General features: G+C 47.2%; 1 protein-coding gene across 6 annotated transcripts in view; it reads right to left on the bottom strand.

Annotated features, from left to right (window-relative positions):
- Positions 1-19,659, bottom strand: part of LOC119174040 (intermembrane lipid transfer protein VPS13A) — a 1,344,268-nt gene that overhangs the window by 796,328 nt on the left and 528,281 nt on the right. For all 6 annotated transcript variants that reach the window (XM_075894208.1, XM_075894209.1, XM_075894213.1 and 3 more), the window contains one exon: positions 18,230-18,388. In XM_075894208.1, the coding sequence (XP_075750323.1) occupies positions 18,230-18,388 (159 nt within the window). The remainder of the gene's footprint in view (positions 1-18,229; positions 18,389-19,659) is intronic.

Raw genomic sequence — 19,659 nt, 5'->3', positions numbered from 1 at the left:
ATATTGTATCACCTCGAACTGTTTTGAGGCTCCGGAGTGTGTTAGAGAAAGAAGAGAACGAAGCGTGGGCACGAGAGAAGAGCTCACAGTTCGAGTATCACCTCGAACTGTTTTGAGGCTCCGGAGTGTGTTAGAGAAAGAAGAGAACGAAGCGTGGGCTTGAGAGGAGAGCTCATGCCTGGTGTGGGCCGAACGAACGTTTGCCTGACAATGGTTGTCTTTGTTATCTCTCTGAATAATTAAACATTTGTTCTCACTGCTTTCTGCCGGTGAAGACAGCTTTTTTCTACATTTTGGTCCCATTCATCGACCCATAGAACAGTTACAAGAAATGTGGCCGAGTCCACTATAGTGATGGCACTGCACACGCATTGCTTCACTTGTGAGCTCCTGCCGCGGCTTCGGTCCTGGCCCGGCTCATAGAGTAAACGCGGAGACGCTGCATCACACGAGTATTGCCGGTCCTGGCGGTACAACGAGTTTAGCCTAGCTGGATGCAGTGGCCAGTGATAGGTCGACAGCACTGGTGGGGAAGCAGCGAATGAGGCAAACGACGCCGTTGCCATAGTGGTCGGCTGAGGCAGTGAGCGATAATTGTTGGCATGGATAAGGCGGAATGCCAGATCTCTGGTTACTTGGTTGCACGGAAGTGGCAGTGCTCTGCACTGCAGGCGATGCCAAGCCCGCTCTATTAAGCCATCGGCTGCAATCACAAACTCAGCGAGGTCGTTGTAAACATGCCCCTCCACCAGACCCTGCAGCTCATGGTGCATCTGACGCAGTACGGGCTTCCCCTTTTCAGCTTCAATAACCTCTTCTTCGATGTAGCCATAAGACGTAGCGATTGCATAAATAAAGTCCCTCAAATTCTCTTCTGGGCGCTGCGTGCTGTGACAGGTTCATGTGGCCTCAGGTGCTCAAACGACAAGAGATGCAACGTAAACAACGGCAGCACGTTTATATGACATGAACACACATATATGGACGGTTTACACTAACATAAATGGTCTCAAAATCCTTTGCGGCGCTATTGTTCCTGCGTGTCCTTAGCTACCGTACATAGTTCTGCGACCCTGTCACTGCGCAGCTATTTACCACCACACTGCATGTGCGCCACCCACATGTTGCTGTGGACGAGATGGTTCGACGTGTCGTCATGTCACCTTGAGATCGTGGTGCTGTTATCACGAAAGTCGCTGGAACGGCCACTTCGCTGTAGCGTCTCTCGCCAGACGCGGGCTCGTAACCACCCCTGCAACACCAGTAGGCCAGTCCCGCGGCTAGGTCTCAGCTTGCCTGGCTTGCTTGCCCCTGGAGTTATCAACTCGCTCGCGGGTCTCAATGGTGACACTTGCACCGTCGTCGCCCGGCGTCGCTCTTCATCCAGGTTCGCCGTGGGTCCACCCATTAAGAGGTTCGGTGCCGCAACGGACCGGTAGCTATCACAATCCTTGATATCTTCTGGTGTCCGACTGCCTCGACCCGCCTGGCTTCTCAAGTGCTCCAATCTCCTTCTTCTTCCCGCTGCCTCATGAGCAGCGCCGCCGCGCACCAAACACATTTTCGTCCTCTTTTCAGCTCTAAATGCAGGTTGCACTAAAAAAATGATCTCCACTCGTCCCACTCCCCCCCCCCCCCCCCCCCGCTTACAGAACCTTGTGCCGCGTAGAGAAGCAGTATGTAGAACGGCACATGGCGCACACACAGCACTGCCGCAATCACAGTGGTCACAAGACGAGGAAACATACTAATTGTCCTGTGAATGCACCGAAGATTGAATACTCAGGAGAAGTTATGTGTTAGCTCGGCTCAGATAGTCTGCGCCTGCATTTTCGGAGCCTCTTATGTAGCTAACTGTGAAGTCATATTCCATGAGTTGCAGACTCAAACGGAGTACATATTGATTAAGATGTTTGGCAGATTGAATATATTCTAGTCAATGGTGGTCGCATTGCAATATAAATGGTTGACCATAGAGGAAAACATGGTAGTTTTGAATTTCCCACACCACAGTAAGGCATTCTCTTTAAAAAGTAAAATACGCTTCCTCGCGCGGCAGCAGTTTTCTACAAGCATATGAAATTGGGTGGAAGCACTGTTCATGTTCTTGGAGTAAGACCGCACCCAAGCTATGAAACGATGCGTTTGTGCGCAAAACGAATGACCTTTGTAAATCAGGTGATCACAATAAAGGTTTCGTTGTAAGCAAGTTTTTTTAAAGCTTCTAAAAGGCCACCTCATGTTGCTTTTTCCAGGCTACTTAGTTTAACGCCCTCTTTTTTGTGAGCTCCGTTAAGGCATACGTCAGTTCTGCATAATTGGGTACAAAATCCCTGTAGTACTCCGTGAGGCCTAGGAATGCTTGTACCTCTTTTTTCGTTTGTGGCTTTGAAGCTGCTTAGATCTTGTCGGTGGTTCTTTTCATAGTCTGTAGTTTCCCTTGGCCGACAACATGACCTAGAAAGCTAGTTTGGGGGAAGCCCACTTTACTCTTCTTGGGTTTTATAGTAAGCTTGGCCTGCCGGACGCGTGCAAAGAAAAGCTGCAGAGTGTTGACGTGCTCTTCTAATGTGGTTGTAGCAATAAGCGCATCGTTGAAGCAGTGCAACACATTTGGTATATCTCCGACGACCGCACGCATCAATCTGTTAAACACTGCCAGTGCGGCTTTGATGCCAAACGACATGAACTTGAACTGGTAGAGTCCTGAGCCACAGGAAAAAGCTGCGAGTTCTTTCGGCTAGTTGGCCATGGGTACTTGGCCGTATCTCTTTGTGAAGTCGAACCGCGAGAAGTAGCGGCAATTTGTCAGCTCAGCAAACATCATATCAGTGCGAAGAATCGGCTCACAATCTGAACCCTCAACCTTATTCGATTGGCAGAAATATATACATAACATTATTGTGTCGTCTTTCTCCTTAACAGCGACGATGCGTGGTATGGAAGAGTCAGATTTTTCAATGATCCCGAGGCGTAGCATCTTCTGTATTTCCTTTTCAGCATCCTCTTTTATCGCGAAGGGCAGAGGGTACTGTCGGACTGGAATTGGTGTTGGCGTAGCGAGTTTGACTGGCACTGCACGAGGTCAGTTTTTCCTGGTAGGCAGGAGAAAACGTCTTTGTGTTCTTCAAACAACGTCTTTACTTCAGCACTCTGTCTATCCGTGAGTGCCGGCGAAATATCAATGTCTAGCCAGTCTTGTGATTGCTTCAGCGGAGCATTCCCATCTTGCTCGTGAAGACTGTTCACGTCGTCAGTTTAAGTGACCATAGCTGCCACTACAGCCATCAAAGACGAGTCGGCTGAGTCTCGTTCTTCATATTTTTTCAACATGTTAATGTGAAACACTCTTACCTTATTTCCAAGGTTAACAGCATAGTATAATTCATTGCTCCTTTCTACCACTGGAAACGGGCCTTTCCATGACAAGATTGACTTGTTTTTATTGGCTGGCAACAAAACGAGTATTTTATCTCCCAGAAATAGATCTCGTTTCTTCGCTTTTTTGTCGTGATATCCTTTTTGCAGCAAGTGCACTTTCTGAAGTTCCTCACTTCCGATAGTACATGTCTCTCTAAACATTGGCGCAGTTCCATCATGTATATATACGTCACCTTAGTGTCCGGTTCAAGGTGCGTGTTTGTCCACAGCTCCTTTAGCACTGTCATTGGTCTTCGGACATATCTGCAATACAGGAGTTCGAATGGCGAAAACATTGTACCACTTTGCGGGAGTTCTGTGTAGGCGAAGAGTACAGGTCTGAGGTAACGGTCCGAGGCTCTTGGACACTCCCGGCACATACGACCCAACATTCGTTTCAACGTGCCATTAAACCTCTCTACCAAGCCATTGGCCACTGAGTGGTAGGGCGTCGTTGGCATTTGCTTCACGGATAGTAAGCGGCTGAACTCCTTCATTACAGCCGACATAAAGTACAATCCCCAATCACTGATGATTCCTTCAGGAACCCCCACGCGGGAAAATATTTGAAGAAGTCCTTCGGCAACTTGTTTCGAATAAATAGTCGGTAAAGCGACCGCGTCCAGACATCGGGTGGCGAAGTCAACCATTGTTATTATGTACCGATTTCCCTTAGATGATATGGGTGAAATCGGTCCGACAATGTTGATGCCCATTCTTGTGAAAGATGTCTCGATTACGAGCATCTCGTGCCTAGCGGTGCTTGACTGACTAAATGTTGTGGCACAGTCTGCTAGCACACATCGCATGACTTTACGAAACGCTTGGTAGGGGACTGCAAACCTGGCCAATAGAATTCTGTGATGATTATGTTCACAGTTCTGGTCACTCCATGGTGACCCGCTAAAATTCCTTCATGTGCCATTTTTAACACTAGATGCCGTAGCAGCTTCGGTACCACTAGCTGTTCTAGCTCTTTTTGGCAAGGTAGTCTGTGTTTACGAAACAGAATGCCATCTTTCAGAAGGAATTATGTTTCATGAGATTTGGCAATTCTCTTTCTGCCGACTGCACTAAAGCACCAATTTAATGAGACGTCCTCTTTCTGATAACGTCGTAAGGTGTGGCTATCAATGCCGCCAACCGAACTTGTTAAAACTGAGAGAGGAGTGTCTCTATGTTTTATTCCACCTATTGCTGCCATTAGGTTGTAGCCCTTTGCCGTAACCGAGCCTCCCGGTGAATCAGCGCTGTAGGGACCATTCAGCTTCGTTTATTTTTGTAATTCTTCACCCTTCTTGACATCATCAGTGCTAAAGAATACCCCTTGTTCAGTAACATCATTGGAATGATGAGGTGCATCCGCTGGTTTTATGTCATCTTCCACAGCTGCAGGAGCAGCTCCGCTCTGTGTGCTCGCTGATGTGTCCAGCATTACAGCTCCTAGGATATTTCTTAAGACCACATCATATAGGGGGTCTTGCATGCATTTCACTGGAACTTCACCACTAAAAAACGGCGTCTCTAAGAAGACCACAGCTTCTGGTAAGTAGCGCATCGTTCGATCAAGTAGGAATACCGGACTATAGGTCTTAGTCATTTCTTCCTCTGATACGAGCGCCTGTTGAACTACAACAGTGTTACAGCCTGTGTCTCGCAGTACTCTAACTTCGTGTTTATCCAAAAATTCTTTCGCAGCTGGCATGGCTCCAGTTCCACTAGCTGTAATCATTTGGCTAACAGTGGCATCCACGATCAAAATTGTCTCTCTGTCTTAGACGCTTTAACCGTCGTGATCTGTGGCCCCTTCCTCTGCTTTATCTATGGAGACCACGCATGATGCCTCTCTCTTGCTAGGACGCAACTTGTCGCCTGTTTGACCCTGACCTGTGCACTTCTTTTTCACGCGCAACCAACATTCGGCTGCCCTATGCCCCTTCTTGTTGCATAGGAAACAGAGATTGTCTCCCTGAGGCGTCTTTTTCATTTGATCTGTTCTCAAACTGAAGCCTTGGGCAGACTCCTTTCTAGGCCGCTCTCTACCAAACTTCAGCAATGACTGAGCCTCGACAAAATTGTCCGCTGCCTGAGAGAGTTCCTGCATGCTTTGGCAGTTTCTTTCTTTCAAGAAAACTCTTAAAAGGGGGAACAATCCTTGATAAATTGCTCAGAAACCGTTAGCTCTCTCAGGCCCTGAAAGCTTATTTTTACCTCGTGAGCTCCGCCCAATGGTCGAAGTACTCCGAAAGCCTCGATGCGTAATGCTTGGTAGTTTCCCTATCTTTGGGTCTCGCATTACGAAATTTATCTCGGTACCCATCTGTTGTGTAGAGAAACTGTTGCAAGAGTGCCTGCTTCAACGTGTCGTAATCCAAGGCTGTAGTAGGGTCCATGCATCCAATGAAAGCCAATGTTTCTCCTGTCATGCATAAACTTAGCGAAAGCACACACTTCTTTCGGGGCCATTCCTGGCAAATGGCTGCACATTCAAAGTGTTGCAGATATGCATCTAAATCATCCCTTTTGTCATTGAATGGTGGTATAAGCTTTTGGGGACTGCATACGTTTGGCACCCCGAAGGCATTCACTGTCGCAGCAGTGATGTTAAGTGCAGCTTGGTTCCGCGATACTGACACCACGCAGCTATTTAGCACCACACTGCATGTGAGCCACTCACACGTTGCTGTCGACGAGTTGTTCCGACGTGTCGTCATGTCACCTCGAGGTCGTGGTGCTGCTATCACGACAGTCGCTAGAACGGCCGCTTCGCTGTAGCGTCCCTGGCCAGACACGTGCTCGCAACCACGCCTGGAACACCGGTAGGCCAGTCCCGCAGCTACGCCTGAGCTTGCCTGGCTTGGTTGCCCCGGAGTCACCAACTCGCTCGCGGGTCTCGATGGTGTCGCACCGTCGTCGTTTGGCGTTGCTCGTTGTCCAGGTTCGCCTTGGGTCCACCCATAAGCGGTTCGGCGCCGCAACGTATCGGTAGCCGTCACAACCCTCGATCTCTTCTGCTGTCCGACTGCCTCGACCCGCCTGGCTTCTCGAGCGCTCCAATCTCCTTCTTCTTCTTTCTGCCACCACATGAGTGGTGCCGCCGCACACCACACACATTTTCGTCCTCTTTTCAGCTCTAAATCCACGTTGCACTAAAAAATGTACTCCCCTCGTTACAGTGTGCAGCTCGAGCTCCACCTTTAGGTGATTGACTAGAACTCAGAACAGATGGCAGCAGTGAGTTTCTCCTACAAGTCGAACCCACGCACAAACTGCTAACACAACTTCCCTTGCCCTTAAGGGCAGCCGGTACCACGTGGATCAGTCGCTTATCGGTGGCGACCCTCGTCACGAGGCAGAAGTTTTCCAAGTGTTACAGAAACTCCTCTGCCGACTGAATGTCTCTAACACCTGAGTAGCGGGAGGTGTGCAGTGGCGAGCCGAAGCGCAGAGTCGTCGGTAGCCTGAGGGACCACCCCAGTGTTCGCTGGTACAGTCCATTTTTCCACATGTGGAGCTGTGGGCAGCGGCGTCGCCATCATTCAATCGTGCACGACCGCTGTGATTCGTTCGTGCTCCATCAAGGAGCTGTTGGTGCCCAACAACAGCTCCTGAACGACACCTTGGAACCCAGGCTTGTCTTCCACTGCTGTTGTCGAGCCTGAAGTTATCCCAGACGAGCCCCTACTTCTCACAAACGAAGCTTAAATCACGCACACACCGCTTCAAACAACCACACTTAACTTCTTTTTTCCCCACACTCAACCCTCACCCTTCTTCTTTCAGTACCAATGATGATGATCGCGCCATCAGGTAGTGCCCACTTTCAGCCAAGTCCAGATGATGATGGTGATGGTGCTCTCACGTAGTGCCCTCTCTCGGCCCCCCTCACAAGTGTGTTTCGTTTACTGCAAACTTTGGGATACAGTGAAAAGATGTCACGTCACCCTCAGGTTCATTATAAGTAGGATCGATTGATTTTTAAGGTATGCGCACAGACTTTCCCAATCACGTAGTTTTCAATTGTTTTCGACTGAGGCAAGAAGAGACAATGGCTTGGCAGCATTGGTGATAATCTCTTCTTACATGGCTGCTCTGTTTCAATACACAGTTTTCTCGAGTAAAGATGGTGGATGCGAACAGCTGCACTACAGTAACAAGGTGGCCATTACCGGGTCATACTAGCGTAACGAGGGTTCCTTGCATAGGCCACGGATGAAATGACTGCACGTGGTACAAACATAGGTGCCAGTGTCTACTTGGCTTTTTACCTATTCTCCTTAAGTAGCGAGCTCAAAAACATGTGCTCTTCTGAAACATGTACAGCAGTAAATTATTAAGAATTCTAGCTGTTTGGAGCATGTGATTAGGTGCTAATGATCGGCTTGAGTGGAAATTGTGCCTTGTCTGCATTTCTTTTTCCAAGTACATATATTTTTATGTATCGCTTCAAAACCAATGCTACCACTCCGTAGGAGCCTCTTTAAAAGGGAATCCCATTGCTGTCAGCAGCTGGCACATTAGAGCTCACTGCTTGTGCACCAGGCTCTGGTATTAGTTATGTATAAGCAAAAAGAGCACTCAAGAGGCCCTACCAAGTGAGAAAATTATGTTAGTACCTTGTCATGAGTAAAGAAGAGGCACAAAGCACGTGCCAAACATGGAAGCGCGACGATGGTGTGCGAGGAGAAAAAGAGTCACATGAGAGCATGCGCACAAGCCATGTAAACGAAGGACATTGGTCGGACAAAGGCTCGTGGCATGCAAGCTGAGAAGAAAAAATCCAGAGGATGAGCTGGCACTGTGTATTGAGACGCTGAGCTGCGAAGTGGGAAACGAGTGTCGCTACCATGGCGGGAGTAGCATGACCGCCCAATTCTAAGGATGTCGGCACAAAGAGCTCGGGAAGTGGCTGTCGACCTCGAAGATGGTTTCGAGTGAGGCTTCCAAGACTTGCCGCATCCTGCCCAGCAGTTTCCGGTGGACTTGCAGCTTTCTCACATCGCATTATGAAGAGAGCAGCCCACACCAGTCAGCTGAGTGGCCACGTCAGCGAGGGAGTCTTTCATGAGCAGGGCCTAGCGCGGCCAAAAATGGAGACAAGGACTGAGACACGGGCAATGCAGATGAGTGGATTGTAAAGCCGACACAGGCTGCCGACATTGACGGCAAGGCCGTACCACTTCATCGTGGCTCCAAGGGTGGCACATGAACAGTAAGACTGTTCTATTATTGTGAGAGCACATGAAAGCAGCCATCGAGAGGGCATTTCGGCTAGAGACAGTTTAAGGCTCAAGACTGAACTTGACTTGGCTCAGTGGTAGTTACGGTTTTCCTGTATAGCAGATTATTATGTATGTACTTGTTTCTTCTGGGAGAGTGGCTTCTGAGTGTCAGATCTTGGCCACTTTGTGTAGTATTAAATTGGTTTTGTCATGTTACCGCTGACTCGCATCTCTCTCTCAATTCCATCTTTCGCAAGTGCCCTCGAAATAACTTCGTGACATACCCCCCCTCCCTCCACCGCATTGGCATAGACCACTTAGTAACACTGCCAAAACTGGGATAACTAAATGCGCACTGTGAACAACAGTGAACATGCTGGACAGCCTCATGCGGGTAGTTTTCGTCACTTTCTGTTCAAGAACAGCTGCCACCAAATACATATTGCATTGTATTAGCTACGTCGAATGTAAACGTGATGAGGGGCTTTTACACAACATGTGCTGAAACAGACGCTGTAACATAATCGTGGGGAAGTGGCGAGTGAGAAAGAGCGTTGGCGTCTGAATGCTTGCGGCCTGACCAATAAATTACACGAATGTCGTAATCTTGGAAACATAGTGCCCAGCGAGCTAGGTGACCAGATCGGTCTTTTAATAACGACAACCAACACAATGCATGGCGATCAGTCACGGCGTCAAATGCGGCCATATAGGTAAGGTCGGAATTTCGTGATTGCCCAAACAATGGCAAGGCATTCTTTCTCAGTGACCGAATAGTTCTTTCCAGCTTTAGTGAGGGTGCGACTAGGATAGGATACAACATACTCATTGAAGCCGAATTTACGCTGAGCAAGAATAGCGCCGACTACTCCACTAGCGTCCGTATGGATTTCGGTTGAAGCGTCTAGATTAAAGTGGCGTAGAATAGATGGTGATGTCAGAAGATGGCGTAAAGAGGTGAATGCTTCGTCGCATGCTGGGCACCATGCCGAGATGTCTTGGTTGTCAGCAAGTAGCTGCGTCAGAGGTGTGATTATGGTGGCGAAATTGCGCACAAAAAGGTTAAAATATGAGCAGAGGCTGATGAAGCAGTGGAGTTCTTTTAGTGTAGCCGGCCTGGGAAAGTTGACAACAGCATGAAGCTTGGCTGGATCAGGACCGACACCATGCTTGCTAACAACATTCCCTAAGATGGTAAGCTGGCGGGCAACGAAGTGGCATTTCTTCAAATTCAGCTGCAGTTCAGCGTCTGAAGGACAAGTCAGGACGCTTGCGTGGTGGCTGAGGTGGGAGTCGAAGTCCTTCAAGAAAACGACGTCATCCTAATAGCACAGGTATGTGTTCCATTTAAAGCCTCTAAGGATGTTGTCCATGAGACGCTCGAAGGTGGCAGGCGCATTACAGAGGCCGAATGGCATCACGTTAAACTCGTACAATCCGTCAGGTGTTACAAACGCAGTCTTAGAGCGGTTGGCTTCATTCATAAGGACCTGCCAGTAGCCGGATAGAAGGCCTAAAGAAGAAAAGAACTATGCTTTTTGCAGGCAATCGAGGGCCTCATCGATTCTGGGCAGCCGATTAACATTTTTTCTCATGATCTTATTAAGACGCCTGTAACTAACGTAAGCTTCTTAACTTCGAACCCGAAAACTTCTAAGAAGTTTGCAGGTATGAATTGGCAGCAGCAAGCACAGGACCGAGTTAACTGGCGGAACATGGGAGAGGCTTTTGTTCTGCAGTGGACGTAGTCAGGCTGATGATGATGATGAATCAACGCAAAATCTGATGCTGCCACCAGTACAACCGGAGAGGCCCAAGGGCTGTTTGAAGGTTGTATTACACCACGTGGAAGCATATCGTTCACCTGATCATCAATGGCACAGCGTTCAGCGTGAGAAACTCGATATGAACGCTGACGCAAAGGCATGGCTACCGGTGTCGATTTTGTGAACGATCGTAGACGTGCGACCCAAAGAAGGTTGGCTATGATCAAATGATATCTTGAAGCAAACGAGTAGAGCCAGGAGTTGGGTGCACAGAGCAGCAGGAAGTTTAGGGTCAATCAATAGGAAAAACCCCTCCGGAGATGAAGTGGGAGTGGTATAAGAGGTAATGGTGTTCAAGTGAGATGATGACAAGTCATCAGGTAGGTGACTGGATGAAACAGAATCAATTTCTTCAAGGTGACCGAAGACTTCCCCACAGAACAATATGGCTGGGGAAGGAAGCGAGTTCATTATATAAATAGAGCCACGTGAGTTTTCTACGGTGACAACTGCGAACGAGAGAAGGAAGCTTTTGCGAGAGCCGAAGGCGTCGGAAAGGATAAAGAGGGCAGTGACAGAGGGCGCGTCGTTGCAGAAGAGTGGCATAAGAACACAGGATAGAGAAGGGATGTAAGTGTCCGCAGCCATGATGACTCGGGAAGATAGCGGCTTGAAAGGTCTTTCAGATGTCGGCGCTTCCCACAGGGGCAGTACACACATCGTGGACAACTCTAGTTTGGCACGCGCACAGTGAACGACAGCATGATGAGCACAGATGAAGTCCCAGCCTAAGATGATATCGTGTGAACATGGGGAAAAACACAACGAATTTGACTACATACAGAATATTTGGATGACCAGTCAAGCTGTGCATGCTGCAGAAGGTTGAATGGGTCGCGCAGTGGCCGTGCAGAAAAAGACATCGGAAAGCGGCAGCGTAAGCTTCTTCAATTTGCGGCACAGTTCACCACTTAGCACAGACACGGCAGCACCAGTAGTAACGAGCGCTTTTGAAGGTATACCATCAATATGCACATTTATTTCATTAGCAGGTAAAAACGGAGGCCTTGAAGGTTTCGAGAACTGTGATGGTCAGTTTTCCAATTGGGCGGGTGGTGATCGAGAAAGCATCGGAGAAATAGAACGGCACCGTGGTCAAGGCGACCGATCCCTGTCGAAGCCGCGGCAATGTGGCGGCGACTGATCCAATGTTGGAGGGAACGAAGACGACCATGGTGGCTCTGTACGATAGGAGTCGTAAGTCGCCTCACCAGCAGTTGGGTTGTAATCCCGACGACGGCAGTAGCGTGCTACATGACCGGGAAGATTGCCTAAATAGAAAATGGGCCTGTTGTCCGGAGTGCGCCAATGGTTAGTTGATGGGGGTGCGGATTGGCGAACAGGAGGTGGGTGTGACTGATAGGTGGACTTGCTGCGTAGATGGGACGGGGCTGTCGAGCAAGGTCCGTGACGGTTGGTAGCGACGGCGACGATCGTCTGGCGGCCTCACAAAAGTGAAAGGGACGGAGATAGGCAAAGGATGGTATGTGGGAGACAGGGCGTCAGAAACTTGCTCTTCGATTGCCTTGCGGAGTGTTGGGGTCAGCGTGTGTGCACTGGTCGGAACGTACGGTGTAAGACACAATTGGCACGCCCCTTCTTTTTGGACGAACTGCTGGATTTGCTGCATTAACGTGGTTTGTTCGTAGGAAACAGTGCCTGTGGTTAACACAGATGTAGAAGTCGTGTCGAGGTTTGGACGTCGAGTAGAAATGCGCTCTCTCCGCAGCTCGTCGAAACTCTGACAGTGTTCAATAAGCTGGGCGACGATTTGCGGGTTTTTTGCAACGAGCATGTGAAAGGCATCATCCTCGATACCTTTCATGATGTGCTGTATTTTGTCAGTGTCAGACATGTCTGAATCGATACGACAGCAGAGGTTCAAAACATCCTCAATATACGAGGTAAAGGTCTCACCAGAGCGCTGTGCGCGGCAGCGCAAGCGCTGTTTAGCGCGGAGCGTGCGAACAGCGGGTCGGCCAAAGACTTCTGCAAAGCGCGTCTTGAAGGTTGACCAAGAAGGTATTTCCGTGTTGTGGTTGTTAAACCACAGTTAGGCCACACCCACAAGATAGAAATTAATGTAAGTGAGCTTGTCTGTGTCATCCCACTTATTGTGGGTACTTACTGCTTCAGACTGGGACAGCCAGTCTTCGATGTCTTGGTCGTCGGTCGCGTTGAAAATCACTAGATCTCGCTGTCGTGGCATTCTAAAGCAGGTGACAGATAGGATTATGAGTGCAGATGGCTGAGTCATGTCGTCAGGCATTGGCGAGACGGGGGGTTGAGGTAGAGTCTGGGAAAGGAGTTTCAGTTTTAGACAACCAGCACTATCCACCAAATGTTAGAATACTGTTAGACGCCACACCAGGGTGAGGCAACCGTTTAATGGGCCTAACAGCAGCGAGACAGCAGCCAGCGGTTTCAGCAGCAGCTGCAGAACTGCCTTCGCCACAACAAACGTCTTCTTCGTTTCTTTAGCAGAGCCCGTATTTGTCAATACACCAGCTATATTTCTGTGGATAAGAAAACGCACGCCAAGTTCTCTTCTGTGGAAATACATGAGCGCACAAGGTAGTAGGAAAAGCACTTGACAAAAAAGATGCTCACATAATGTGGAAATGTATGAGCGCACAAGGTAGCAGGAAAAGCACTTGACAGGAAAGACGCTCTATAATGTGGAAATATATGAGCGCACAAGGTAGCAAAAAAAGCACTTGACAGGAAAGACGCTGACGCTGAGAGCGTCTTTACTGTCAAGTGCTTTTCCTGCTACCTTGTGCGCTCATATATATTCACATTATTTTCTACCAACTGACCCAGCATTCCACTTTATAGAGTTCTCTTCTGTCAGCCAAGCCACGATAGCAAAAGACGTGCCAATTCTGTAACACTGTACAGTTGACTCTCAGTACACGGAAATCTATTAAACACAACTGCTGCTTTAAATGGAACAACTTCCTCTGATATTATTGGTTTCATACTTGAATGCTGTAACCCCCTTCACCTCTCAGTAAACGGAAATCTTGTAAATGAAACACATTTTCCCAGTCCCTTCTTCATCATCATCATCAGCCTGACTACGTCCACTGCAGAACAAAGGCCTCTCCCATGTTCCACCAGTTAACCCGGTCCTGTGCTTGCTGCTGCCAATTTATACCCAAAAACTTCTCAATCTCATCTGCCCACCTAACCTTCTGTCTCCCCCTAACTCGCTTGCCTTCTCTGGCAATCCAGTTAGTTACCCTTAATGACCAGCGGTTATCCTGTCTACGCACTTCATGTCTGGCCCATGTCCATTTTCTCTTCTTGATTTCAACTATGATATCCTTATTCCCCATTTGTTCCCTAATTTACACTGCTCTATTCTTGTCTCTCAAGGTTACACCTACCATTTTTCTTTCCATTGCTTGCTGCGTCGTCCTCAATTTAAGCTGAACCCTCTTTGTAAGTCTCCAGGTTTCTGCTCCGTAGCTAAGTACTGGCAAGATACAGCTGTTTTATACCTTCTTCTTGAGAGATAGTGGTAATCTACCTGTCATAATTTGAGAGTGCTTGCCAAATGTGCTCCACACCATTCTTATTCTTCTGAAGGGACCGGGTGGATACGGTCTCGGTCCCTTCATGTTCCGTTAAATGCAATTCAACTGTATAGGTATCATCTGTCCTCCTAACCTCACTGAGCCCTATCACATTCCATTTAATGCCCTCTAGCTCCCCGAATATGTCTACCTAGGGCAGGTAATAACCGCAGAGCTGAACCACGAGATTAAAGTAACTAGAAGAATAACAATGGGGTGGAGCACATTTGGCAAGCACTCTCAAATTATGACAGGTAGATTGCCACTATCCCTCAAGAGGAACGTATATAACAGCTGTATCTTGCCAGTACTTAGCTATGGAGCAAAAACCTGGAGACTTACAAAGAGGGTTCAGCTTAAAGTGAGGACGACGCAGCGAGCAATGGAAAGAAAAATAATAAGCGTAACCTTAAGAGACAAGAAGAGAGCAGAGTGGATTAGGGAACAAACGGGGGTTAAGGATATCATAGCTGAAATCAAGAAGAAGAAATGGACATGGGCCGGGCATGTAGCGCGTAGACAGGATAACTGCTGGTCGTTAAGGGTAACTAACTCGATTCCCAGAGAAGGCAAGCGGGTTAGAGGGAGACAGAAGGTTAGGTGGGCAGATGAGATTAAGAAGTTTGCGGGTATAAATTGACAGCAGCAAGCAGAGGACCGGGTTAACTGGCGGAACATCGGAGAGGCCTTTGTCCTGCAGTGGACGTAGTCAGGCTGATGATGATGATGATGATGATGATGATGATGATGATGATGATGATGATGATGATGATGATGAGCTCCTCGAATAGCACAGTTAGACTTGCTTCACTAGATAAGGTTCTAGCGATAAATGTTGCCAAGTTCATGTTCCAATGCAAGCCTGTCCGGACCCAGAGATTCTTAGCACCCTCTGCTCTGCAGATCTGACAGCCGCTGAGGTCAGTTGCTTTGCAACTGCTGGAGACTGAGGACCGAGGGTTAAAAGAGACATGGCTTTCGTAGCATAAAAATTGGCCGAAAAATTGAATTTTGGAATATCACATTTTCAGTTTCTGCAGCCCTTCTTCTATCCGATTCTAAAATATTCCCTAAAAGCCGCCTAGAAATGCTCTTGAAAATTTGTTGCACTTGTCGGATTTTCCAGACAAAAAACACAACGGACTTAAAGAACAACCGAAATGCAGCGGCACTAGGTCGTCCCTTAGATAGCCTGCTCTAGAGATTCGACTATAATTTGAATGTCCACCAAATTTCTGTGGCCCATTGGGCAACCATGCTACATCCAAACTCAGTTATCTTGACTCTTTAGAGGAACATTGTCATCCTTCTCATTGCTTGATAGTAGCCTATCATCGCTGCTTTTATAGCAAGATTTCACTGTACTATGTTTGGGGTGCCACCAGAGGCAATAAAGTGATAGATGATAAAACTTTGTATGTTCTGCCATGCGGCACTGAACAAGTTGAGTGTGTATAGAGCAGTCGTGAAGAAGCAACATGGCCCTGTGGCTTTCTAAGCCTGAACAGTGTGTAGTGAGGTTACCACAAATAGCATCACCACATCACTTCCTCGTAATGTGAATTCATCATCATCAACCAAGAAAGCACGATACGCCGCTTCTGACAGCAGACCAAGTAGTTCACAAAGTGGTGAAAAGATGCATCCTTTCAGTACAAAATGTGAGTTCTGAAAAAGGCATGAAGGTTGCTCTAGCGCAAGTTGAGGCAGCACGAAGTTACCGATGAAAGGAGCATTGCACAATTTTCAGTGACGTATCCTCAATCAGTTAGGGCTCTCTTAGTGAAGTAAGGAACATTTGAGGATCTAACCCTTAGTACTTTTTTTTACCCTCAACCTCTGCCTGGCAACCTTTGTCTCATAGTCATGTATAGAGTCGAATGATCCTACTGTGTTGCAGACTGTTTTCTCGGTAATGTCCTCAGCCATGCAACATTCAAACTGAGTTACTTTGACTCCTTAGAGGAACATTGACATCCTTGCCGCTGCTTGATAGTAGCCTATCATCGCTGCCTTTATAGCAAGATGTCGCATATCTAACGTAGCAAGTAGGCCTGAGAAGCTAGGTCTAATTGTGGTAGGTGATACCCAGTGCCTTGTCATGTGCCGACATGACACACTGATGACTAGCCTTGTAAAACAAAGGTGACTTGATGTGAAGGGTCATCGTTGCTAGGGTGTCCGGGCTCGAGAGGCTGCAGCACATAGAAGGAGCCTCACTGAAATGTCAAGTTAAATGGCTATGTCTCGACATGGCAGCCTCAGGACCTCTGGATCTATACACCCACTGTTCTTGTCGCCAGTTTGTGATGGCACTGGAATGCTTGGGAGTGAACCCATGCAGACAATGTCAGTTCGTCAATGTTCTTCTCTAAAACACAGCTCAGGTCAGTTGCCTTGGGCTCAGTTTTGCAACAGTCTACACACTTCTTTGTCTTCATCTTTTCTTGCAATGGCTCTTACTTATGACGAGATGAAAAAGACAACAGAATAAACTTTGGCAACAAATCAAGTTGGCAGAACAAGAGTGCCTTAACACAACAGTACTAGAGAAGCTGAACTGTGAGTACTGCAGTTCAACTAATCAGAGATATAGTTTGCTTGCAGTGAACTGCATATTAGTACACATTTTTTTAGTGCTGAGCATTTTTCTTTGATAAATGTGTTGTGCTACTTCAATGTTCTCGTCCGAGTTCACTGCCTTGAATGATTCACATTGTTTCATACACAGCTCATAATAATAATGTGAAGAAACAGACAATCAAGCTAAGGAAAGCATAGAAGATGTTATCTATAGTACTTAAGATTTAAATGTGAAGAAATTAAAGTGGACAAAAGACAACATGCTGTGCACATGAACTGAACCTGCGACCTCTGATATTGAATTTGATGCTCTACCAATTGAGCTACAACGTCTTCCCATATGCTTTATTGGGTATATCATTGCATTTCCTTAGTAAGCACCACTCGTAGCCATGACGTCGAGCGCAGAACACTCCTTTTCTGCCTGCACCTAACATATGACCATTTTACCAACTCACCAATGCTCCCTTGCATGCCAGAACAAGACACTTGCTCTGAATGACGAGAAGAAGAGGATTCTAATTTTTTCATAGCTAGACATTGTGGTAACTGAGGCTAGCCCGCCGCCTTTTCTGCCGTTCTCATGTCCCGACATGACTCCCCTCCATCAATAAACAATTGTATCTGGCCAGTTGGTAAGAATCCATCTTGCTAGGAAGCGCAGCCACTATTACAAAGAACACACAACACAAGCAGCCACTATTACAAAGAACACACAACACAAGCGCTTGTGTTGCGTGTTCTTCGTAATAGTGGCTGCGCTTCCTAGCAAGATGAATCCCCTCCTTCACTGTCTGCTGTGCTGGGAGAGCAAGGAATAACATTTAACCCCTCTCAACCGGTAGCAAATGTCGACTGTGGCGCCGCGCACGAGGTCTCCCAAGACGTTTTGCGTTTCGAGCGCGCGCGAGGGTCTGGGAGTGAGTCAGATTTCTCCGGGACAGCTTACGGTGAACAGGCATTTTCTTTTCTATCCGTCGACTCTCGTTGTTTGGGGCTTGTCAGACTTCGCTGACGGCGCCTCATGCCCGAGACGAACGCTCACCTTTTGTTGCCCCTTTGCGTACGCTCAACCAAAAGGCGGTACGGTGTCCTAGTGCATGGCCAAGCTACGTTGACCCGTATCTCTCTGAAGCCAACGCGAGCGCCTTTGCCCTCGCTGAAGCGACCGGGCCTTGGTCCTGGTGTTTCTGTGAATCACTTTTACCATGGAGACGTGCTCACGGCACCCTGTGTAGTACTTTTCGCCCGTGGCGTGGATAAGCCCTTTTGCTTTTTCGCCGTGCCTTTGCAACGGGCTGTACTACGTTTTGGTGTTGCCACAGACAATAAAGTGTGAAGACGATACCTTGAGCAGTATTGTGTTCTCGCCACGGCGACGGTTAACGCAGGCCTTGCGGCTCGCTAAGACCGAACCATGCTAGTGGCCGTACTCCTTCGGGATACGTGTCACTACAACATTCCCGGATTGAGAACTAACAGACCAGGGTGAGTATAGGGCACGTATTGTCTAACAAAAATGAAACTGACCTTTTAAAATTCCCCTTCTTTTGTTCACAGCATGCAACAGTATCATGTAGGATTTAAAAGAGGGTACCTTGAGGTTGGACAGAAGCTCGGCGACCATGGATGTTGCTGTTGACAGTACGTGCGTGGACAAGTGAATGCTGATATCACTGGTTTTGGCAAGAAGTGAGTGCTCCCTTGTGCTTGGCTTGTATGACTGGTTCACTTCAATAATGAAGGGCTTGGCAATCTGGGCACGTACAAGAATGGGCTGGTTATGCTACAATGAGAAGCGTGCATGCATGCAAAACAATATTTGTATCAAGACTGAGCCCCAACTCCACTGGAATGCTTTTACACTACAATAATGCATTTTCTTTCGCCCACAGCATTCTACAGCCATTGTATACAACATTAGAGCAAGCGTTACTTTAGTAGTATGGAGGCTCATAGGTGAAGCTTGCATGTTTGTTTCTACTTTGGCAGTAGTGGTTCACGAGTTTATGGCAATTTTCTGAGCAAAAAAAGAAAGGAAGGCTTCTTCGGAGCACCAAAACAGTCAATTGGACGACTTGGTGTGCTTTTATTTTGAAGGAATGCTAGCGCGACAAAAGCGATGATGAGAAGAGGAAAAACACTACTGACACAACTAAAATTTTATTCTGAAAGCAACAGGAATAAATATCATCTGGAAAAACTAAGAAAACAAACAACCATCGCAGATGCACAAAGTATTTCAGCCTTCGTTGGAAGTATAAGATGCAGAAGTATTATACCTCACGGATAACTTGCATCACATCCATGTTTCATCAGCCATATAGGCTGCTATGATTTCTTGCGTCCCATTGTGCATGCGCAATTTTCCAGAATCTATTCATTCCACTTCTTTTTGGGATAAAGCTTTACTTGCAAGTCAGTGCCTTTCCTCTTCTCGGCATTGGAGCATATTTAAAACAGGCTTGATGAAAACTAGGACCACTTGGCACAGTCCAGTTCTTGGGGCATGCTCTCATTAATGGACAAACACAAAACACAAATGTATTGTAAACAAGGAGACAAGACCAACAGTCTGAGAGCAGCTTCTTTACACAAAAAAAACTGCCATGTACTGACCTCATGGGGATATACAATAAAAGCTCATTAAATGGAACTATACTTCAAATTGCCATTTATTTGGAAGAGTTTCTGTGATATTGTGATTTGTAGGCTTTTGAGAATATTCAAGCACTTGGAATATTCGAACAAATATTCTAGTCTTCAAATCGCTTTGAATAGAATTTAAATTATTCGAAATTTCAAAGTATCTGAAATGAACGAGGAGGTGCAATTTCTTCCACAAGCAACACCCCTGCAAGGATGGTTTCACTACAGTAGACCAGTACTATAATGTCAATATGCCTTTTCAAGAAAAAATCTGCACTGCCACAAAGCCCAACTTCAAAGTTAAATGCGCCTATTAATTTCACATCAATTAATCCTTCTGCAGTGTAAACTCTTTTGTTACCACAAGCAAATGGTTAT

Source organism: Rhipicephalus microplus, chromosome 5 (assembly GCF_043290135.1).
Source record: "Rhipicephalus microplus isolate Deutch F79 chromosome 5, USDA_Rmic, whole genome shotgun sequence".
Lineage (NCBI taxonomy): Eukaryota > Metazoa > Arthropoda > Arachnida > Ixodida > Ixodidae > Rhipicephalus > Rhipicephalus microplus.
Note: the sequence above shows the minus strand (reverse complement) of the source record. Positions and strands in the feature narration are given on the sequence as shown.